We start from the raw sequence: 25,259 nt of genomic DNA, 5'->3' as shown, positions 1-25,259 counted from the left end.
TGTGATTTCTTAAAACACGAAACAAGACACTGTGTAATTAAAAGCAACCTTTGACACATTTGGCCTGACTCAAATAATTGATAAATCTACCCAAATCACAGCAGTTAGTAACAACTAGTGCTGGACAATATATCGTCCAGATGACATATCATGACGTTGAAATAATATCATCCAGGCAACATCAAGTAGATGATATATCATCATGATATATATCATGTCGGTGATATATTGTCACAATATTTGGCAATATATATCATGTTGGCAGTATATCATCATGATATTTTAGCAATATATATCATGTCAGCGATATATAATCACAATATTTGATAATATATATCATGGAGATGATATATCAGTGATATCACATGGCAAAAATATCATATCGTCTGTGATGATATTTTCTTTACAATATATCGCAAAATCAAATTTCTGATATCATTCATCCCTAGTACCAACCCTCTTAGACTTCATAGCCATAGATAATACTAAACTTGAATGTTGGTAACCCTGTAGGTACCTTTGACCACTGTCTTACATATGGGTTTATTAGAAGCCCACAAAGAAGATGAAATATGTTACATATCGTGACTTTTCTAAATTTGATAGTGATATATTCGATAAAGATATGAAATCTGTAGATTTGGAATTTGCTGAAATCTATCCATAAAACATTTAATCATTTATATCCTGACTGCGTTTGAACTGACAATGTGAGTGATTATTCTGCAGCAGTGATCATGGCAGCAATAGTGAAAGGCAGTAATATTTCTCATCTAACAAGTGCATAATGTAATTATCTTAAATTATTCTATGTTATAGGTCAGAAGAAGCTATGCAAAGGATAGTTAACAGATATCTGCCACAGAAAACTGTCCTTACAGTTTCTCACAGGCTGAGTTCCATCATGAGTTCAGAAAGGGTGCTTGTCATTGAGAATGGAAGAATGGCTGTAAGTGTTCAGAAAATTACTTTTTAAAAGTAACTCAGTTACAGTTACTGGTACGTGAATACTAACTGTTACTTTTACAGTTCTATTTCTGCTAAAAGTTTTCTCTCAAACAAATTACATGCAATCAATGATCATTAATTGTAATAAAAATAAATACATGTCTCTCGTACATGACATAATGTCTTATATAGTCAAGTCTTTCAGTGCAATTAGAAATGACAAATTGCAACAAGGTGGAATATTGCATGAAAGTGTGGCTGTTCCACATGTAGCAAGCAATAAAGGATATCTTAAAAAAATCCTTTCACCTTGGTATCCAGAAAAGAGACATAGTTGAAAACAGTTGCCAAAATTTAGCTCTTCCCAAATATTTCAAATTTTTATGTTAACAATTTAAGTGTTGCAAAGTAATTGTAAAAGTAACTTTTGATATTGTTACTTTTATTGCAAAAAGTAACTGCTGAAGTTAAAATTCCAAAAAAACTAGCTGTTACTTGTAACTACATTACAACGAATAATTTCTTCAAAATATTGAGTTGTAAATTTCTTCATGGACATGAATGGTTCATAATAGTTTATTGCAATGGGATTTGCCTGTGCAAAAGAAACTGTGTATTCATATTTTTCCTTTCCAAATTCATTGTTCATTAATTGTATGGTTATATTCATAAAAATTATAACACAGCAAAGCATTAAATTGAAGGGTACTTATAAATGTATCGGGTCAGGTAAGATATATTGGAAACTTTATTTCTGAACCATTGCTCCATTATGGGTAAATTGGGAAATACCAATAGAGTACTGATTAAGAATGAGTTTTGTTTTAAGCCCACTATATGCACAGATAGGTTAATCGAGACTGGACCTAAAGTTAAAGTGGGATGGATCTTAACCACTATGTGACTCTATAGGGTATGAATCCCAGGGCTTCTTGATTACAAGGTGACAGAGTATGCCCATACCATGGACACATGCTTTCATTTCTACCCCTGGAATTCTAAGCTAAAAAATAACTATATACAACATTTTTCATCCCTGATTCGATTATTTCCAGGAATTTGGCCATCCATACTTGTTGCTGCAGAATGAATACAGCCATTTCTACAAGCTGGTCCATGAAACAGGAGCTGGTGTTAAGGAACGTCTCGTACAGATTGCAAAAGAGGTTTGATATATATTTGCTTAGGTACATGTTGAACTAAAAAGACTAATTATTTCATTTTAACTATGTCAGGAATTTTTTTTTTCAAATTGCTAACGTTTATTATAGTTTAATGACAAATTGGTCATTTTGGTTCTGGCGTAGCAAAATGATTCTCTCTCTTACCCTTGGTGCAAGTGGTCCCAGGTTCGATTCCCAGTAGGAGCTTCAAAATTTTGATATTGACCCAGCGTTCTATGTATGACAGCTCTGGTCACAAAAGCTAGAAAACAGCAGAGATGGAACTCGATGCACTGACCACGAGCTACCTCAGTTCAGTTGTTTTAATGGTAATTGCAGATACTCACACCAGTTAAAAATACAGCCTGTTTTTGGTTCATTCGTGAAAGATTCCACGAGTTGTATCTTATCTAAGATAAACCAAGTGTTACTTTTTAAAGCAAGAGTAACTCTAAAAGAATTAATTTCAAAATCAATATAATACAAAACTTACAGAATGTATTGCAAGAATGAATACGAAAGCAGCTAATTTTTGTAATGCTGTTACAATCTAAAATTTACATTCAATTTCTAATATTAATATTCTAATGAATACTATAACTATTTATGAGCAAAACTCTGCTGCATTGATGTCACAGTTGCAACTTGTTGGTTCAGTGGCTGAGCACATTAAGTGAAAAACTCTCAGACTTGCCACCAAAGTTCCTCATTTCCCACAAGTATTATTTGAGTGCCCCTTCATCAATTATCTAATCTTTATCTAATCATCACCCATCCTTATCATGGTGATTAGTCAAAAGTGGCAGAAGAGTGAGGTTAAATAACCGAAATATAAATACCATTACGTTCTACTATATATAACTATTTTGAAGAGCTTTTAATTGCTTGAGTGGCATGTATCCATATTAGAATTGGCAGTAAATTGATAACAGCATAACCTTGGAAGTTATTGGTTCAGAACTTTAATTTCAATCACGTGGCCACACTTTCATTTCATTCCATTCCATTTCTAAATATTGGGGGAAATATGTGTCACTGACATTTCTGCCTTCATTTCTATGAATCTGCTCATTTTCATTATTTAATCTTTTGTTGTTGTTGTTCCAGGCGTACATTGGTTCTAGTCAATCCAGTCTTATGGAAGATATGTCCAACAAAGTATTTGTTCACTGATCCAAGAAAGGAAAATACTGTTCTTGAATTGGTCAAGAGTTTGTATAAATATTCAGTTAAATACAGTGGAACCCAGAATATAATCATTCTTTAGACAATATGGGCAAAGAACGTAAAATTCACAAAAATTTAAAATCTGGGAAATAATTCAAATATTTTGTTCTATTGGGATCAGGTAGGTTAAACATATAATGGTGAAAAATGATGAATCCTCTCCAAAACTATAGCAAAAGAAAGCATTCAAAGCAGGGTCATAAATGTTTAAAAAAGGTTGAACAGGTTCACTTCCAGTGCTTACATCAGAGGTGACAGTCACCGCCAAAGACTTGCCTTTCTTAGATGTAACATGTCTCCCTGCAGTAATGCAGGTGGTCATGCTGGTTCCAGAGTTTTTGGTGGCATCCAGTACAAATCTGGTGGCATTCATATCCAAATTAGTTACCTGAATTCTTACCAAACTATTCAAATGAGGAAACATGTAAAACCTGGAATAATTATATACTATCCAAATCATGTCTCAAATATTTTCAATGTTTAAATCATAGGTTCAGGATTCACCATCCAAACCCTGAATCACAACACACAATCTGAATCCATGATTCACAGTCCAATTTCTGAATCCACAATTCAATATCCAATTTCTGAATCCATGATTTGCTTTCAAAATCCTGAATCCATGATTTGCTTTCAAAATCCTGAATCCATGATTTGCTATCAAAATCCCGAATCCATGATTTGCTCTCGAAATCCCGAATCCATGATTTGCTCTCGAAATCCCGAATCCATGATTTGCTCTCGAAATCCCGAATCCATGATTTGCTCTCGAAATCCCGAATCCATGATTTGCTATCCAAATCCCGAATCCATGATTTGCTATCGAAATCCCGAATCCAAGATTTGCTATCGAAATCCCGAATCCATGATTTGCTATCGAAATCCCGAATCCATGATTTGCTATCGAAATCCCAAATCCATGATTTGCTATCGAAATCCCAAATCCATGATTTGCTATCCAAATCCCGAATCCATGATTTGCTATCCAAATCCCGAATCCATGATTTGCTATCCAAATCCCGAATCCAAGATTTGCTATCCAAATCCTGAATCCATGATTTGCTATCCAAATCCTGAATCCATGATTTGCTATCCAAATCCTGAATCCATGATTTGCTATCAAAATCCTGAATCCACGATTTGCTATCAAAATCCTGAATCCACAATTCAATATCCAATAACTGAATCCACAATTCATTATGCAATTACTTAATTCAAAATTCATTATCCCATTACTTAATTCAAAATTCATTATCAAATTACTGAATTCAAAATTCATTATCGAATTCCTCAATCCATGATTCGATATCCAATTTCTGAATCCACAATTCATTATGTAAATCCACAATTCATTGTCCAAATCCTGAATCCACAATTCATAATGTATATCCACAATTCATTATCCAATTCCTGAATCCACAATTCATTATCCAATTCCTGGATCCACAATTAATTTTCCAATTCCTGAATCCACATTTCATTATCCAAATTCTGAATCCACAATTCATTATCCAAATCCTGAATTCACAATTTGCTTTCAAAATCCTGAATCTACAATTATCCAATTACTGAATCCACAATTCATTATCCAAATCCTGAATCCACAATTCATTCTCCAATTCCAGAATCTACAATTCATTATCCAAATTCTGAATCCACAATTAATTTTACAATTCCTGAATCCACTATTAATTTTACATTTTCTGAATCCACAATTCATTATCCAAATCCTGAATTCAGAATATGCTAGCCAAACACTGAATCTAGAACCACTATGCAAATCTTGAATTCTTTATCAACATTTGTATCCCGAAATTGCTACCAAAATCTTGAATCCAGATGTTATAGGCCAAATGTTTGAACCAAAGGGAATGAAAGGAAAAATGCAGTTCTACAAAACTTAGAAATTTAGATTCATTTCTACAATACATCACAAGAAACATTCACAGTCATCACAATATTATGAAACTGAATTCAACAATGAGAATAAAATATGCAATAACTCTTTTACATTACATTATGCTAATACTACCTATTTTGATATAAATAAATGCATCATATCCTTTTCCATATATTGTTCCTATTGTCACTTTTTAATCATTCGATATTAAATCTACACACATAATGTCAATAGATTTTTTAAAGCTTTCAAATCATTTTACAAACCTACAATGTTTCATTTGAATCTTTACCAAAGAAATTGTTTAACTTGTGTCAGTAGCTCTCAACCTGTAATTGCAGTGCTAAAATTACATATTCAATATGTACTGTATTTGATGCATGATAGCATATCTTTTATTAATTTTAATGAAAATATTGTATAGTTAAAAATACATTATGCAGTAGTAAAATATTGATTTGATATAAAGCTTTGCACATTGCTAAAGTAAAATACAGACTTCATGTCTCCATATCCATACAAGTATATAAATATCTCTCATTTGGAATTTAGATAATACATTCATACTATCCATACAGAGAAATTGTCTGCATATTTAAGTTGAAATTATTATTCTATTATTTTGAACCATCATTTTGTTTTAGTCTCCATAATTATATGGAGCATTTACAATTAATTCTTCAACTTATGACACATTCACTGAACAAAAATTTCAACACTAAATATGCAGTCACAGCCAGTTTTGTTATGTATGCATGTCAAATATAATAAAGAACATTACTCATTCATGTAAAAACCTTTACATATTAACATCAACATTTACGAATGCCTTCTGGAGTGAAATATATGCCTATTACTTGATCAATGAACAGTTTAATGAGTGTTAAGCTCTGTATTTACTGTGCATAGCGAATGAATCTGTAGGAATAAAAGCAAAAATGCTAGAAAGATAAATCTTCCAGCCCATAATGTTAAGACATTACCAAGAAAGGAAATAAGTTTTAAAATTTATTTTTTTAAAATAAAAATTGACAGCTAATTTAACATGTCCTAAAATAATAACAATTTATAAAAGAGTTATTAATCATTGATGTTGAACAACACACTATTTTTTGGAATATCACAAGCATTTTACTCTTAAGTAAGAAAATTGGCACATGGAATGTTTAAATTCGTGTTTTACCTTAAATTCCCACAATAGCATCAGGGATGGGCTAAGATTAACTTAGCATTTTTTTTCTTGCACAGAAATTTGGGAAGAATATCATGTGCTTGAATACTGATAATATACCTCATTATTTGATTGAGAAATATATTTGGTACGGTCAATAAATAACCGGATTAATGCCATGAAAAAGTGAAATAAAGTGACAGAGTGATGAAACTTAGGGGATATGTAGGCCAGGCTGGGGTATGCCACATGTCTGCGAGACGAGTTCCTGACCGCGTCGTTAGGTGGCAGCACTTGCAGGGAAGGGAGGTTGTGTGTGTGTGCAATTTGCCTCCAGGCACCAGTCAGTCATTCAGTGAGGTGAGGTGAGTCATGGCGTTCACAGTGTCAGGTGCCACAAAGGAGGTTCAGCGATCCGTGATACAGTTTTTGATGGCAGAAGGCTGCCCCGTTGGTAACGCATCTGACTACCATGCCCAAGGTCCCAGGTTCGATCCCTGGCCAGTTCAAATCCGGGAACTTTTCTAACGTTGTAAGCGGCCCCGGTGCCCACCCAGCATCGAATGACATGGGTACCTGGGTAAAAGCAGTCAGGGGCGTGATGCTGATCACATCACCCCCACTCATGACCGGATCAAGAAAGTGTGGTTTACCTTTTTTTTTATTTTTAAGAAGGCAACACACCAGGGAACATTTACGAGCGTATGATTGCTGTGTATGGTGGTGAGTGCATGTCCCGAACAAAAGTGTATGAGTGGGCAGGTCAGTTTCGAGCAGGACACACAAGTGTCTGATGCGGCACGTAGTGGGCGCCCTAAATGTGCCATTAGGGATGAGTCCATTTCTGCCGTTGATGACCTCATACAGGAGTGTCAGGGGATTAGTCTGAACCAGATTGCAACCAAACTTGGCATTAGTCATGGTACAGCATACACTATTGTTCATGAACACCTTCAATACTGGAAGGTGTGTGCAGCCTGGGTGCCAAAGACGCTCATAGAGGAGCAAAAGACTACAAGGATGGGGAAGTCTCATGCATCTCCTGCGGTACTCGATAGAGGGCGAGAGTTTTCTGGAGCACATTGTGGCAATGGACAAGATATTGATCAGCTGCTCTATACTCTGACATCTTGCGAAATGAGGTGAGACCTGCAATCAGGCGCAAACGGCATGGCATGGCTTCTTGTCATGAGGTGTCACCCTACTGCAAGACAATGCACGTTCGCATGTTGCTGGACACACTATGGACATGATTGCACAAATGGGTTGGGAATGCTTAGATCATCCCTCCTACAGTCCTAACCTATCCACTGAAAGGCACCCTACGTGGAATCCCCTTTGCCTCGGATGCACAACTGCAGGAGGTGGTCTTCCATTGGTGCTCACAGCAGCCACAAGACTTCTGGGACACCGACCAGTATTAAAAGGTAAGTCTGTGCAACATTCATTCCCGTTATTTATTGACCGTACCAAATACTAATTATATCTTCCAGGTAGAAATTTTGGTACAGAAAATTTCATTTTTGAGAGCCTTGTCAATTTCAGAAATTCCTTCACTCTCAAAGGATGGTAACATTTTACCTTTCTATTCTCTAAAGATAAATTTCGCAAATGTCAAATAGCAATAGTACTATCAGATTGACATCCAGTGGTTGGAATCAGTTACTTTTCTTTGCAACTGGTTACTTTTTAAAATGAACTTTTCTCAGGTAACAGTAATTTTTTGTACATTTCAACATTGATGACAAAATTACGGCTTGCCAAAAATATTGTTCTAATCTTCATACATACATTTGTTATGAGCAAATGTTCTGTATCACATAATCTTTTCGAGGTTAAGGGTTCACTTTAAATCGTTTTACTGCTGTATTTCCACATATAAATATGTTTAACCTTTAAAGTCCTGTGGCGCTTGTGCAGTTTTTACCTCTGTCCCAGGCCATTTAAACGAGTATTGAAAGGTTTAGCAAAAATTGTTATAGCTTCCTTCCTATGGAAGATAATTTAGTGAAACAAGAAACACTTTACTAAGAATAAAATGTACTTTGACATAGAGAAGACGAAGTGTTACTATCTGTATGTATTTGTTATTATTCTTGGCTTCAAATGTGAAAATTGAAAGAAAGAAGACAAAATTTTGCCCCTCTCCCCTCCCTGTTGAGATATGGGACAGGAACAAATTCTATGTCCTATTTGCAACCACATGTCTACATTATGATTCAATATTTATTTTGATCCTAATGCCTTTTGCCATCCAAAGAAAAAATGAAAAAGAAACGAAGTGCACGAGTTATTTTCAACAAGGGTTGGCAACTCCTCATTGCTTTCCAATTCCCCATTTGTGTCAAAACCATCTATAGAGCGACTACAAGGAAAAAAAAAAACCTTGGACGAAAAATCCCCAATGCAGCTTTCCCTTCATCCGTTCAGCTCAGGCCATAAGAAAGCATTGTCCACTCTCCCCCTCCCCACCTCACGGGAAAACGGTGCACAGGAGTCACAGGTCTGGGCAGGTTTCTTTGCTTGTGGTTCCAGTATAGTATATTGTTTACCTCCTGCTCCAAATCCTCTAGCCGTATAGCCGAACTCATGTTCGCACAACACACGCACGCACACACACAAAAAGTAAAAAATGCCTCTCACTACACTCCCACGATGATCAAAACACGAAAAAATATCTCACTCCACTCGCAAACATGAGAAAACTATGTGCACAACATTACTGCAATGCCTCTGTGAACTCAAATGAAGCATCCTTTTCAAAATAAAAGGGACAGTCAGCTGGAAAAATGACAAGAGTTATTTTTAGCCCTGATCCTACCTCATACTCCCCCCCCCTATCATTTTCCTTCCGAAGAAGGAGTGGTTGTCTTCTGAAGCAAGCATTGTGCAAAGTCCATTTCACCCGCTGAAAAGTTATCGCCGTAAACACTTTTGACAACAATGCCCTCTCCCCCTCCGACCCCTTGAGAAGGAAAACAATAGACAAACGTTTTTCCTCATATGTCCTTTCCTGCAAGGCATGCGGTTGTAAATAACCATTGTAAACAAGCATTTACAATGGCGCCAACTCGCTTTTGTGAGCTTTGTCATACGATGCCTCTTTTAATGCGATGCCTCTTTTAATGCGCCGACAAAGAGGAGGTGTAAATTTAGCAACTGCTGCTGACGTCATAGGGAGTTGAAGAGCACCAGCATTGCTGTCCATGCATATCGACTCTTGGTTTCAAGTTCCACACACTTCGAGTCATGGACATAGAAAATGAACAGGGTTGCAAGGTGACGAAAAAAAGTTCTGTTTCATCGGTCAAGGTATGAGCGACCGGGACTGTGGCCAAAAATGCCATCGGTCAGCACATGACCAATCGGGACTTAAAAGGTTAATAATTGTTTGTCTATTGTGCCATAAACAGCCAGATAACAGCACATTGTTAAAGTACAATAGCCATAATAATTAAATGCAGATTATTATAATTTAATGAAAGTTGGCACAAGATGATCATTAGTAGAAAAAAGAACAGTCTAGTTGCAGTTCATACATGTGACATGTTTTAGGAGTTATAAATATCTAGAATAAAATAACTGCAAACGTAACTTACTAACTTTCAAAGTAACAATAACAGGGTTACTTTTGAAGAAAGTAACTGCAACTCAATTACTTTCCAACCACATCAGTGAAGCAAGTCTATTCACAAAGTGCAATTGAAAAGTCCACATTGATTTTCAAACTAACATCATTGTTCAGAGCACTATTACAGTGATAGGTCTACAGTAACTGCATTCAATAAACAATGTTCAAGTATCACATATGCACAAGCTCATTACTTTCATTATCATGACTTAAAAAGTGGAAACAAAACAAAACATATACCAGATAGACAATAATACCAGATAGACAATAATTGGAAGTATAAAGTGTTTCCTGCACTTAAAAGTTCCATATTCCTGAGATAACTTCTGCAGTTAGGAGTAGAACATTAACTTTATCTATTGAAATCTTAGAAACAAAAAAATCATCATAATCGTAGCTTCAAAATGGATTCTGTAAGCTGGTGCAATTATTGCTAAAGAACAGCATTGCTGGCTACTTCTAAATATTGCTTGCAATAGTTTTTAATTTATATTACACAATTTATGGAGTGGAGGGGTCAGCATAATGAGCTGCAAAGTCAGAGGGTGCAGGTTCGAAGCCTAGTCAGGCATCATTGTGATTAATGAAAGAGGTAGAAATTCATGTAAAACACATGTCCAGGATTTTTGTAAGGGAGGATATGACCATAGAGGGGTGGGGTGGGGGTCAGGTTCTGTTTTCTTAGAGGTCAGTCTTTCATTTTGTCATTTTTCAGCATTTCATTTCTAAGGGTGTCAGGCAAGAGATGGAGGGGAGGTGACCCCTACCACTACCCTTGGACATGGCATTACTAATCAGTGTTTGAAGTACAGTGCAGGATGGTATCCCCCAAGGTAGTAAAATTTTCACAAAGCATCCCCTGCTGTCTTATTTTCACCATGTTAAACCATGGGAGCATCCCCCAAAGGCTTCAACAAACATCCCCCAGCTAGCAATTTCCACTTCAAGCGTTGGCATACACCAGCTCAAAAACCAGAAATCCATAATAAGCCACTTCAAAAACAACTCTGACACTACCGACATGAATGTCGGTAGAATCACCTGTCCTGGAATACAAATGACATGTTATTTATACTATTTCCGGCACAGGAGTTAGTTTTCCAGGAAGGTGCTGCTCCGAAGGTGCATTTTTAGGATGTACTTGCTCCAGTTTTCGATTCAACACAAAACAAATGAATGTTGAAACAGATGCCGAGAGCTGAGCTGCTGCAGCAAAGAGAAAAGCTCCCAGGTACGATTCTGTAGAATCCACCAGATATCCTGGAAAAAAATATTTATTTTTAAGAATGCACACTACTAGTTTTGCTCATGTAATGTTCCATCTAAATTAGGATAGAGCTGATGCCACTTTGAGCTGATACCCATAGATACCGATACAGATTCTTGAAAATTGTAATATTTAAAAGTTTTTCAAAATATTAATATTAGTGTGTAAGAATTGAACTTGAATTAATGCATTGATTTGTCATATTTTTACTTTAAAATATTCAAGAACTACATCAGAATATTAAATTACATGTTATGTAATCACAAAATTCAGTGTTACACACAAAACTTTTGCAAATTAAAAATAAACTTTGAATTTTGCATAATTTCCAAGATATTTAGACTATGTGAAAGTGTTGAACTGCATTTTGCGTAGCCTGTGAAAGACGAAAGAAAAAAAAGAACCAATACTATCTGATAACATAGTCTAAATGTCCAGTCCGTCCTCATGCTAAGACAAAATCATATAATGTAGTATGAAATGTTATTTTAAAGACCTCACGACATATATGCCCAATACAGGGTGTCAAAAGTCTCTGACCGCCCCTTGTAAAATGAAAGGGATTGTAGATTGCAGCAATGGTAGTAATAATTTAGGCCTACGGGGAAACGTTTAGGAGCATGTCATGACAACTTCCGCCATCTTGGATCCAACTTCATTTCTTTGAAATGGGAAGGGGGGCATGTAGGGTATGGTTTTGGGCTAGAATTTTACCAGGAATTAAGTGGTGAAGTCAGATTTATGAAAACTTTAATGATAAGAAAGTTATGGGCATATGAAAGTGATAATTACGTATCATTTGCAGGTGCTGAATCATGCCATTGACCAAGAACGAGATCATCAAGCTGGGGGGGGTAACCATGCTGTAGCTCGTGACTTCAACGAATGGAACCCAGTGTCCCAATTGCTGACCAGGTTCGAAGAGAGCGGTACAGTCCAGGACAAGCCATGATCTGGTAGGCCCAGAACTGCCACTGACGAAGGAACAGCTACGACAATGCTAGCATCGTTTGCCAAGTCTCCGCACACGTAGAATGTCTGTGCAATGTGGTGTCAGTCAGAGTTAAAGATGGTTAAGTGGCACCCGTGCAAGCTGCAGCTGCAGCACCATCTCTCTGAGGACGACCTGGATAAGAGAATGCAGTTTTGTGAATGGGCTGTGGAGCAAATTCACCAGGACCCATACATTGTACTGCATATTCTGCATTCTCATGAAGCAAATTTTATGTGAATGGGGAAGTGAATAAACAGAACATGCGGTATTGGTCCTCCGAGAACCGTTGTGGAGAGATCCGAGGAATATGGTTGGTGCTGGGAAGGTTATCATGTGGGCCGGGATCTGGGGGACACATATCATTGGCCCATTCTTCATTCATGACAATTTAATTGCAGAGGGCTACTTGCAGTTGTTACAAGAACACATTTCTCCATCAGTTTTGACTGAGGATGGCAGCTTCCCCTCATATTTTCAGCAGGATGGGGCACCACCTCATTATGGGCAACATGTTCATCACTATCTGGACCTCCAGTTCCATGGTCAATGGATTGGTCAATGTGGGCCAGTGGAATGGCCTCCCTGATCTCCAGATTTGTGCCCCAATCGATTTTTACCTGTGGTGTCATATGCAGTCAATCATGTAACAGTTGGGCTGAAAAGTTCGTAGGCTAACATAGTAAAAAATATTTTTTTGACAAAATTCGATTTTATTATTCAATATAGTTGCCTTCGAGGGCGTTACAACGATTATAGCGGTCATACAATTTTTCGATGCCATTTTTATAGTACGATTTCTCTTTAGCCTCAAAATAGGCCTCAGTTTCGGCGATTACCTCTTCATCAGTGCTAAATTTCTTTCCAGCGAGCATTCTTTTAAGGTCTGCAAACAGGAAAAAGTCACTGGGGGCCAGATCTGGAGAATATGGTGGATGGGGAATTCATATAATTTTGCCATCGTTTTCATTGATTTGTGACACGGTGCATTGTCTTGATGAAACAGCACTTTTTTCTTCTTCAAATGGGGCCGTTTTTTCGTGATTTCATCCTTTAAACGCTCCAACAACGCTATGTAATAATCGCTGTGGATGGTCTGGCCCTTTTTGAGGTAATCGATGAATATAATACCATGCGCATCCCAGAATACTGATGCCATAACCTTGCCAGCCGACTGTTGCGTCTTTCCACGCTTTGGATTCGGTTCATCACGTGCAGTCCAGTCGGCTGACTGTCGATTGGACTCTGGAGTGTAGTTATGGAGCCCTGTTTCATCCATTGTAATATATCGACGGAAAAATTCGTGTTTATTACGGTTGAATATCGCTAAACATTGCTCCGAATCATCAAAACGTTGTTGCTCCGAATCATCAAAACGTTGTTGCTTTTGATCGATTGTGAGCATGCGCGGCACCCATTTTGCACACAGCTTTCGCATGTTCAAATATTCATGCACAATATGTCCAACACGTTCCTTTGATATTTTTAAAGTCTCAGCTATCTCGATCAACTTCACTTTACGATCATTTAAAATTATTTTGTGGACTTTTTTATGTTTTCGTCGGTAACAGCCTCTTTGGGGCGTCCACTGCGTGCATCGCCTTCGATGCTCATTTCGCCTCCTTTAAATTTAGCAAACCACTTCTCAACGGTTGATTTTCCTGGTGCAGAGTCCGAATAATGTTTATCAAGCCAAGCCTTGGCTTCAACAGTATTTTTTTTCACCAAAAAGCAATGCTTTATTAACACATGAAATTCTTTTTTATCCATTTTTTCACAATAACAAAAGCTGCTTTACTCACAATGCTATATCTCACGAACTAATTATCCGGTAGCTGTGAAATTTATACACGTATCTTTTGAAGGTTAGTACTAAGTAAAAATCACATGGATTTAATTCTAGTAACGCCATCTATGAGTCAGCCTACGAACTTTTCAGCCCAACTGTTATGCCGAAAAGATTGGGGATGTGGGTCACTTGGAGCAACGGATACTGGATGCCTGTGCACAAATCACACCTGAGATATTGCTCCATGTCCACAGAGCATGGGAGAACCGTCTCAACATGTGCATAGCACAAGGAGGACAGTATATTGAACACATTTATTTATTTATTTATTTGAGAAAATTCCAGATACAGCACAGGTGGCCATTTTACACTGAAATTGTCAACAATGAGAAAGCAATAATTATAATAAGCATAAAGATAAAAAATAAAATAAAATAAATAAATAAAAATAAATAAGAAATAATTAAGAGTAACAAAACAACATAAAAATGAATAGCAAATGAACAAAAAAATAAGTAAGAGATGGCACTATGTGATATTAATTACAAGTATTTCTTCTGATAGAAGACCGAAAGGCAAACTCTGAGGAAAATATATCAATACTTGAGGGGAGATCATTGTATTGTGCTGCAAGTCTATAAAAGAGAGATCTTTTTTGAATTTCTAGTCTAGGTTTTTTAGTATAAAATAACCTTGTATTGCGAGTTGTGCGCATAGGTACTCTAAAGTGGAATTCCTCAAGGAGTGTGTTGCAGCGGATTTTGCCATTCACAATTTTGTGTAAGTAACTGAAATCATTCTGCAAACGTCGCTGATAAGCAGTTTGTAAGTTTAGAAAAGACAAGAGATGCGGAGATGAAAAATTGCGTAATGAGGGAACCCTGTGACGGACTATAGCTAGGAAGAAGTTAAAGACTGAATCGATTCTGGAGAGGTGAGTGGGACATGCCATGGACCAGACGGGAGAGCAGTATTCTATTATTGGGGAGATGAATGATTTGAAGTACAAAGTGAGGGCTGAGATGTCACTGATTTCAGTGAAACGGTAGAGTAAACCTAAGAGACGCATGGCCTTTTTTGTGGTGCATAAAATATGTTCCTCAAATGTGAGCTTTTGGTCGAAAACAATGCCTAGGTCCTTATGAGAGGATACTGCTTTGATGTTATTGCCAGAGATGGAGTAAGATGACTTTAACAGATTCTTCTTGAGAGAGATAGTGAGAGTAGAACACTTGTCAGGATGTAATGTAAGGTCCCATGTCAGGCACCAGGAAGTAAATGTTGCTATGTCATTCTGAAGAAGATGAGTATCGTCGGAAGTGGAGATTTCCCTGAAAATTTTACAGTCATCTGCGAAAAGAAGGTAATTGCTAGAGGGAGCTGTGAGATGGTCGGCAAGGTCATCGACGAATAATATGAACAAGAGAGGTCCTAGAACACTACCCTGTGGAACTCCAGAGAGGACAGGAAGAAAGTTAGAAACAGTTCCAGGAAGAACGACACGTTGTTGGCGATCGCTAAGGTAATCTGTGAGAAGGGTGAGAAATTTGCCATGAATGTTGAATCTATTGCATAATTTGTGAATCAGAAGACGATGACTAACAGTATCAAAGGCTTTGGCCAGATCAAAGTATATTACATCTAATTGTGAATTATTTGAAATGCATTTCATAGCATGTGAGAGTAAAACAGACAGGTTTGTAAGACAGGAGCTACCAGGAAGAAAACCATGTTGCTTAGAGCTTAAGTACGGAGAAACAAATTTGTACAGTCTGTCTTTGATTACTTTTTCACAGATGATGGACAGAGGAGAGAGTAAGGAGATTGGTCTGTAAGATGAAACAAAATTTTTGTTACCACTTTTGTGAATCGGTGTGATGTTAGCTTGTTTCCAAGCGTGAGGAAAGATGCCTTCCGAAAAACATCTGTTCAAGAGAATGGAGAGGGGATAGCACAGGGATTGCACAGTTTTCCTGAGGAACATGGTGTTGATATCGTCCGGTCCTAGGGCACGGTGAACTGAAAGAGACGACAATAGATCCTTCACCTCATCAGGTGTAGTGACAAGCGTTGTTAGGGAGGAGGAACAGACTGGTCTTACATTTGGCAACGCTGCATGGGAAGATGGGGGGCAGAAGTTACCATGAAAATAAGCGTTGAAGAGTTCTGCCCTTCGGTCCCCTATCGCACTTTCACTATCATGCGTAATTTCAGCTGGAATCCTACTGTTATTTTTCCTCGAGTTTATTAGATTAAAAAAGTTTTTTGGGTTTTCCGGGATTGTTGCAGTGATATTGTCTATATGTTCCTTATATTTTTTTCGAAGGAGATACTTTGAGTGTCGTCGCAGAGCAGCAAAGGTATTGTGCGTGTGTTCACTCGGGAAGCCCTTCCAAAGTTGCCATGCTCGTGTCTTGTTGGCCAGTACATCCCGCACTTCGGAGTCGAACCAACACGGAAATCTACGAGAAGATATTTTCCCTGTAGGCACGTGGTCCGTCACTGCTGCTTGAATGACACCCGTAAATAGGTCAGCTGCCTCGTCGACCGTCCCGTCTTCCAAGATGCTCCAGGGGAAGGAGTCGAGGGAAAGTCTTATCTCCTCCCACGGCGCTCGGTTCCACAGGTAGCGTTTGTTCTGGATGGAGGGGCGATGACCTCTTCTAGGGGGTGGGGGGATGAGAATAGAAACATCCAAACTGTCGTGGTCGGAGGTCAGGAGGTTCTTACGTGGCGTGATACTAATATCGTTTAGGGTGGACAGAACATAATCCAGGTTGCTGTCCTTCCTGGTGTTGAACAAATTATGTTGTTTCAGGTTTAAACCACAAATGAAAGTTTCAATAAACCATGCGTCGTTCGTACATTTTGCCGTTCCATTCACAGGGTCTTGCCAGTCAATCGAGAGGTTGAAGTCGCCGAAAAGCGCAACGTCTCCCAGGGCAACTGCCGCAAGCAAAGAATCTCGACATTCTTCGAGGAGGAACAAAGGACTGTTTTTATGTGGCCTATAGTAAGAGCCAAGGAGAAGCTTCTTGGCACCGGTCACCGAAACTTCCACCCACAGTATTTCACAGTTCCGTTTTAAGTCGTGGCGTACTTTGCTTGGCCATTTTGAGTTAACACAGATCATAACGCCCCCACCACGAGTCGCACGATCGTTCCGATATATGGTGAAATGGCTTGCGAATGGTAGCTCACTATCACAAACGTTTTTTGTCAACCACGTTTCAGTAAAAATTAGGCAGTCATATGCCATGAGTTCACACGCAAAAATTGCACAGTCGCCAAGCTTATTCTTAATGCTCTGTGTATTTTGGTAATACACAGAGAAATTTGCCACCGTTTTCACAGGCCCCGGATTCACATGTATGTCCCCGCAGATCAAGGCCATGCACAGGAGGTGAAAGTACCGGACCGGGGTCCCCTTACCTGCCGAGCGTTGTTCCCTGCTCCTGGGCGAAGCCATGGCGGACACACGCACACGTGTCGCCGCGAGTGCCGGAAAAGAAAATCTCCTCTGAGCACATCTCCACCACAATAGTTCATCAGAATCCTTTGACACAGCGGAAGGAATGCTACACTGAAGCCACGAGTACACTATGATTAAACACAGGCCGAGAAAAACCACTGAAAACTCTCGAAACACAGGACGACGATCAGCACCACTACTACAACTTGCCGCCATCTTGTACTTGTGTAACTTTCATTATGTAACTTTCACATGCCCATAACGTCCTTAGCATTAAAGTTTTCATAAATCTGACTTCACCACTGAATTCGTGGTGAAATTCTAGCCCAAAACCATACTCTACATGCCCCCCTTCTCATTTAAAGAAATGAAGTTGAATCCAAGATGGCGGTCACCAAGATACAATATGCCTTCTACTGGTAATTAGCCATAATGCGACACTAGCAATCCTGGTGGAGCATTGGCTAAGCAGAATAAGCCCGCTAAGTGGGAATAAAACTTCCAGAGTATTTCTTTATATTGAGGCCTTGTCTGATTTTCTATCATAAATCGTAACGTCATAACTGTGTAAAGTTGCACCATTCATTTTGAATTACCCTGTATAAGGGTCAGTCAGTAGAAAACAGAGCACCTTGTATATCTTGATGTGTAGATGCCGCAGCTCCACGAAACTTTTCCCACTGAAAAAGGGTTCCGTTGTCGCCCAGTAGATTTCAGTCGCATCAGAGGCTTGTGTGAAGCAGTGCGAGTGTGAGTCATGTGAAGTGCAGGGACTTGCCGTCTGGCATATCATTAAGGCCAGTAGGAAGAACAGCAAGCAGTCATGCATTTCCTGGTGGCAGAAGGCATTAATAGGCGAGACATTCACCATCGAATGGCGACAGTGTATTGGTAAGATTGTTTATTTCTGCCGTGGGTGATGGAGTGGAGTCGGAGGTTTCGTGAAGGAAGAACGTCACTGCAGGACGATCCACGACCTGGACCATCTGTCACTGTCACAAAAGATGACCTCATATAATTTGTGACATAGCACTTTCCACAACTAGGAAATGCAAGACTGCTCGCTGCTTTTCCTTACTGGCCTCAATGATATGCCAGACGGCAAGTTCCTGCACATCTGCACTTCATAGAGCTCACACTCGCACTGCTTCACACAAGACTGTGATGCAACTGAATTCTAACGGGCGACAATGGAACCACCCCTTTCCAGTTACAGGAGTTTCGTGGAGCTGCAGCATCTACACGTCGAGATATATGAGGTTTTCCACTGACTGACCCTTATATTTTTCCATTTACTAAATCTTCATTTGCATATGGTTCAATAGAAGATGTGAATTCAACTTTCTATTGCTTGTGTTCCTTAGCAGATATTAATGAAACATTACTAGATAGTGTAACTCTTACTATATTTGCATTTTGAACAAACTCATATCATGCAGTGGAATCTGGATTTTATATTTTCACCCTTTATACATGATCCAAAGAAGGCCATATGTTATAAAAATATCAAGGAATTTACATTTTCATGCATTTCTATTTTTGTCCCCTGAAAAACATAAAATCGAGGTTCCACTGTATTTCCCACAGCAAGATGTACTATGGTTACCCAACCTAAAAATACACCATTGTGCCTATTTATTAGAAATAATTCTTTACATAATACAACTAACCTGCAAAAGGTGCACCACTCAATGTTCCAACACCAGCGAAGAAGAGAACATAGCCAAGGACCAGTGTGAGGCTTCGAGGTCCAAACACTTCCACTGGAGCCACGGCAAACAGAACATTCTGGAAGCCAGAAATGAAGCTGAACAAAACTCCAGCAGAGACAAACAAGATTGGCGTGTTAGCTCCATACAGGGCCAAGATCAGCAGGCTGCAGCCGACCTGACATGTGGAGTAGAAGAGCAAAGGGCTGACTCGGGGGTTGGACGAGATGAAGCCGCAAGACAGCCGTCCAAGCATGTCTCCGACACCCATCCCGGAAAGGACATACGACGACGTTTCTCCCATGCCTTTGGAAACGGCAAAGTCTTTTAGCAAGATGTAGATGGTTAGGCAGCTCATCATCCAAGTACACGAAGAATACATGAGAGGCCAGAAGCGAATGTCTCTTGCCAAATCGCACACGGTCTGTGGACCATCATGCACCTCTTCTTCAATAACTGGCAATGGCTTCTTCTCCACTGCAGCCATTTTGCTATCAGAAGACCACAAATACTTGTTCACCATTTCGTTTGTAAACACTTTTTGCAAACTCGGCCTTTTTCTGACGCATCCACAAAATATTTCCAAATCTCTTATGTTATGTCTAACCAATCGTCTCAGGAATTCCAGTGGTTTACCATCCTCCGGAAGGGCAGGAATCTTCCCAACTTCGTCAAGGTGTACAGAAGCTGTTCCGTCTGTTCCCTGGATCTCTACAATGGTCCCCACACTGTTCCCCCATCTGCATGCACTCCTCTCTGCCAAGCTGTTCATGGAGTGCGATATGTAGCTGCTGGTGCCACACAGGTTCAAGGTGGACACGGATCTTCCTATATCTTTTCTAGGAGACACCAAAGGTTCGTCTGGAGCAAAACTTTGTTCCGTTTCCAAATTGTCTTGTCTCACTTTAGTTGGTTTCAGTGGGAATATAAGGGCTCCGTACACACAGAACTGGAGCGTCAAGCCTGCATTGATGAAGAAAGACCCTCGCCATCCAAACTCACCAATGCTGTACGTCAAAAATGGAACAAAGAAAAATATACCAACTCCAACTCCAGACATTGCTATGGCGGTGGCTACGTAGTGTAATCGGTGGAAGTAAGACCCCAGGGCTACAACCCATGCAGAGTAGTTGAGACAACAGCCAAGTGCTGAAAGAGAAAATTTTGAGGTTTTAGAATTCTTGTAGATTTAGATACGAGAGAGATTCTGAAAATAAGATTTGCAAGTTTTTTTATTCACAAAACTTTTTATTCAGAAAAAAAGACATTACCTTTTCTACTTTTCCACATACATTCCGCCAACAATGAGACACTTATTGCACCCTTGCACTTTATTTATTTATTTATTTACAACTTTGTTTACATGGTGAAGTGAAGGCATTGTTTTTGGAAAAGCTGTCTGCATAAACTCTGTACTCTTCTTACGGACAAAAGGTGCTAATGTCATGTTCCACATGTGCATCATTATTGCTGGCATAATGGAATGAATGAATGAATTAATTAAAATTTTGGGGTTTGTTGGCACATATGGCCATTTTGCACTCTTCAAAGTGTATGAGGAAATGCAGTCTATCTAAAACCCTTACCTTGTAGTTAAAAAGGGTTGTTAAGAGCCTCTTAAGAGACTGTAAAGGGACTTGTACAGGATGAACACAATACATTAAAATGGGAAGGATAGACTAAACATTTCCTCAAAAACAGTGTAAGACGCTCACTCTTCTCAAAAAGCTAAGCCCGGACAACTCCATTTTAAAGCTAGGAACAAATGGAAGTCATTGGGTGCAAGATTAGGGATATAAGGGGAATGTTCTAAACATTCTCAACTGAACCTCTCCGGAAAGTCTCCTGTTGTCGCTGCTGTGTGGGGTCTCAGAGAGAAGTGAGCACAGCTGGCCTCTGTGTTGAATGGAGTTTCTAATCTCTCATGTCACCATTTGACCATGTCTGTAACTCTTGTGTTTGTTCTCCATCATGACTCAAGCAAGCACTTATAAACTGGGCATACTCACTATGGAAATTGTTCTCTTTCCTTCAACTCCTGCACAGGCTACGGAGGCCACATGACACTCAGCGAGTATATCTGCAGACAGTATAATTTATATGCATGTACTTTGTACATGAAAATACTGCTACATGAAATTTGTTTTCAGAATCACCCACATACTTTTAAAGTAGTTTTTAAAAAAATTACTGTCAAGCATACTTTACAATAAATTTATCTACAAAGCTTTTCATTGACTTCTGACTGCTTTACTGCCAGGCTCACAGATCGAGATCCAGTGTATAGAGCCATTGGTTAGTATTAAGTACATGTTTCTATCTACTTAATTTTACATTTCTATCTTTAATTGTTTCTGATAAATCAGTATGTATTGATTGGTTTCATTACTGACCATTGGCGATCCACAGTTACAATAATGGGTTTCACAGTTTCATTTTTATCAATTGTTATCCCTTACAGCCAAATATATGGGTTGAACAAGTTGGTTTTTGTTTGATTGAGATATTATTATTTAGATATACAGTCCATCAAATTTTGTATTTATAGCTCTTGTACTTTCCAAGATACTGATAGTTGGATGGACAGACAGACTACCATCACATAAAGGTACTTTTTCAGATTTTTCCGAGTACAACCTTAAAACATAAATGATCTAATGTCTGAACTTCAAATAAATGACATGGCTATTTTGTAACAAAAGATAAAATGAAATATATGGGTCCTTGTTACCTGATATAACTCCATACGTGAGATACAGTGTTTGTAAATTTCCAGCAAATGAACTAGCAACAAGTCCGCCTGTTGAAATGACACCTGCTAACATCACAGTAACTCGACATCCATGCTTTTGTATAAATGCTGATGCCACAGGCCCTAAAACAGATATCAATGAAATATATTCAGTGAAGCATATATGGATAACAGCTAAGAAAAAAATAATTTTGAAAACAGTCATGAATATGTGTACTCATTTTGGTATCACTATTTTATTTTCCATTATATTATACAATTATATATGTATTCAATATATGTAATTATTGCACAAGTCTTTGTTTTTGTATGGTGAAAGAAAAGTGAAAGATTCCGATTGGTTAATTTGATTATTTGAGATTATATAATTGATTACTTGTATTATCAGTTCATGTATGTTTGTATACATGCTAATTGTATTGGCTCTGTTTACATTTTTTTCTGTATAAACCAATATATGTGTATATTTATCTGCCATCTGTAATTGGAGGTGTTTACCTCTGTTGAGGGCAGAAAATAAATAAATATAAATATGAAATGTGAGGAGCACTGGTAAAAGGTGTAAAATTTTACCCAGCATGCAAATGATAGTGGAACCTGGGTATCACTCCCTTCTTCCCCAATGCAACTAAAACCTCCAAGCAGTGGCGGCGCCAGGATTAATCATCTAGGGGTGCTGAGAGGGTGCGGAAAGAAATTTAGGGGGTGTGATGCTGAAAATAAGGAAAACATGAAACATGCATGCAACCTTTCAAAATGGGGGGGGGGAGGACAGTTTACTTTCCCTTGGTAAGGTTTAGCATAGTGTAGGGCCAAAAATAGCAAAATGCAGGGGTTAACTGCACCCTACTCGCCACCACTGATTAACATAAATTACTGACTGAAATGAAGTCATGTGTGTGAAATATAATAACTTGAGATTGACATTCATTTTTCAGGGAGCCTGTGCCCACCTTGCCCTCCCCCTGGATGTCCATGATGATATGTATTAAGTCTTATACTCGAAGAAAGTGGTTGTACAGTGTAAACATTCAGATACATGTTGCAGTCTTATTGAACTATGTAGTGAAATACAAAATTAATCCTTGTCTTTAAAAACACAATTTTGAACCTTTTCAATGTAACCCATGGAGGTACAAAATATATAGACACTTCAGGACAAAACACAAAGTGCACAGCAATTTCATCTTCATTAATATACCTTCTACTGCACTATCCCCAACAACGAACTGTAAAATTTCTTCATGAACATTGGGCCTCTTCCTAACTGGTTTTGAAAAAGCCTGAAATGGTACATTTACTTGGAACAAATACACAGAACTACCCTTCTCTTTACAACTCACAATAAATAATTTCCCAAGCACAACTTGGCGATACCTTGAAAGCAGCTGAATTTTTTGCTCCAGTGTGAGGAAGAACATGCAGGCAGGAAAGAAACCGTTTATCAACGATGCAAAAAAGAAAAAGGAAAACTAACTAATATTAAGCTGTAGGCTGTTGCATACAATAATAATGCTCTTACTTCAGTACTTAACATTTGGCACTCAAATGACGACATGACATAATATGACACTCAAGGGTTAGGGCCTCCCCATGGCGCAGTGGTAGCGTCATTGCCTTGTAATCAAGGGGTCCCGGATTCGATACCCGGTGGAGGCACAAGTGGTTCGGATCCCACTTTAAACTGTAGGTCCAGTCCCAATTAGCCTTACTGTGCATAAAGTGGACTTAAAACAGCAAATCAAACAAACCAGACACTCAAGGGTTAGTGTTTTCAGTTGAACGTAGGGGGTGCTGAAGGGCATGTGGAAGAAACTTAAGGGGCATCCAAGCACCCCCTCGCATTCCCCTGGCGCCGCCCCTGCCAACAAGTCACCAATTAAATAAATAAATATTCATCATCACCTCCCCTTCTTTGGTCAGCCAAAAACGTGATCACAATCTCCTTTGTGTCTAAATTTAAGTGAAATTAAGTAAATTCTGCTTGTGTCATCTAAACCTAACAATAAACAGTGTCTGAAAGTAAGGAGTTACTTGTAAAAAATTAGTAACTGTAACTCAGTTACATTGTCAAGTAACTAGTAATTACTTTAAAAAAAAGAGTTACTTTTCTTAATGTTTTCACATGGGGGTAAAAATTTTCTTCAGCAAAATTTTGCATTATCTCAGAACTAATGCTTGACTGACTGAATGTCCGAGTTGATGATTATTTAAAATTGCAATACTAATGTTATACTTCAATCACCAACACTGCAACTGCACTAACGCTCCTAGCATAATTATTCTAGGACATAAAAATATATCATCTTTCACAATCATTCTCGACATGCAGCAAATTCTTAGTTCAACAGTAATTAACAATAAATTAATCAATAACATGTTATTTTTCATACAGGTTTACTTTTAATAGATTACTCTAGATGAAGTTAATTATAATTTAATGAAAATAATTAAAATTGCAAATCATGCATGGTTATGTTATCTTGAATAAAGTATATGTAAAGTAAATCGTTACTTTTATAAAGTAATCATAACTGAGTTAGTTTCTCAAAAGAATAACTGTAACTGAAGAAATAACTTTCCAAACACTGACAATAAATAATCAATTAACGAAAGTAAATGGGTTTACTAGTGATCTAAAATTTTATGATTGTACCAGAGACATCCAAAATTAACAATAATGATTCAACCAATTCACAAGTAATTTGTGATTGTTGTTGCAGAAATATGGCAAGATGGAATAGAGAGCATGGTACTGTACAGATATGTAAGGCTTCGAAGAAGAACATGGACATCTGCAGATTATTTTCCAGGAAGGGGCAAGCAAGGTATATTTTTTCCAAGGGGGGGGGGAGGCTAATGAGGTGTACTTCCCACCTTAAAAATGTTTTCCCCAAGAAACACTTCTTCAGATTCCAATAATTAACATAAATTACTGTGACTGAAGTGAACTATATGTATGTAATACATAAGTTTATGGGAACATCCATTATCCGGGGGGGGGGGGAATGGCTCCCCCTTCCGGATGCCAATCAAGAACAACATGCAAAATTAAAATGTAAAAAAATATGTGTAGAGGAAGATCGCAAAATTAGATGAAAAGAACAAATTGTGAAAGAAGTGGAAGAAAGAAGTATGGTGGATTAAGGAAAAATAAAAGATACTTGATTGCATGGGAGGATGTAAACAAACATAAAAGGGGGGAGGAAGGAGAAATGGGAAGAAGATAGATATAAAAA

General features: G+C 38.2%; 2 protein-coding genes across 2 annotated transcripts in view; one reads left to right on the top strand and one right to left on the bottom strand.

Annotated features, from left to right (window-relative positions):
- The window catches only part of LOC145994177 (ATP-binding cassette sub-family C member 4-like), a 73,497-nt gene extending 69,574 nt beyond the window's left edge, over positions 1–3,923 (top strand). The window contains exons 23-25 of the mRNA XM_083130274.1: positions 820–949; positions 2,004–2,114; positions 3,219–3,923. Coding sequence (XP_082986400.1) covers positions 820–949; positions 2,004–2,114; positions 3,219–3,284 — 307 coding nt within the window. The 3' untranslated portion in view covers positions 3,285–3,923. The remainder of the gene's footprint in view (positions 1–819; positions 950–2,003; positions 2,115–3,218) is intronic.
- A 1,313-nt stretch (positions 3,924–5,236) lies between these two features.
- Positions 5,237–25,259, bottom strand: part of LOC145994010 (monocarboxylate transporter 12-like) — a 36,748-nt gene continuing 16,725 nt past the window's right edge. The window contains exons 4-6 of the mRNA XM_083130080.1: positions 22,000–22,143; positions 19,230–20,417; positions 5,237–11,300 (exon numbers count right to left, since the gene is read on the bottom strand). Of these exons, the coding sequence (XP_082986206.1) occupies positions 11,110–11,300; positions 19,230–20,417; positions 22,000–22,143 (1,523 nt within the window). The 3' untranslated portion in view covers positions 5,237–11,109. The remainder of the gene's footprint in view (positions 11,301–19,229; positions 20,418–21,999; positions 22,144–25,259) is intronic.

This window comes from Lepisma saccharinum, chromosome 10 (genome assembly GCF_977018435.1).
Source record: "Lepisma saccharinum chromosome 10, izLepSacc3.1, whole genome shotgun sequence".
In the NCBI taxonomy this organism is placed as follows: Eukaryota; Metazoa; Arthropoda; class Insecta; order Zygentoma; family Lepismatidae; genus Lepisma; species Lepisma saccharinum.
The sequence above is the reverse complement of the archived record's forward strand: the minus strand, read 5'-3'. Positions and strand labels throughout refer to the sequence as shown.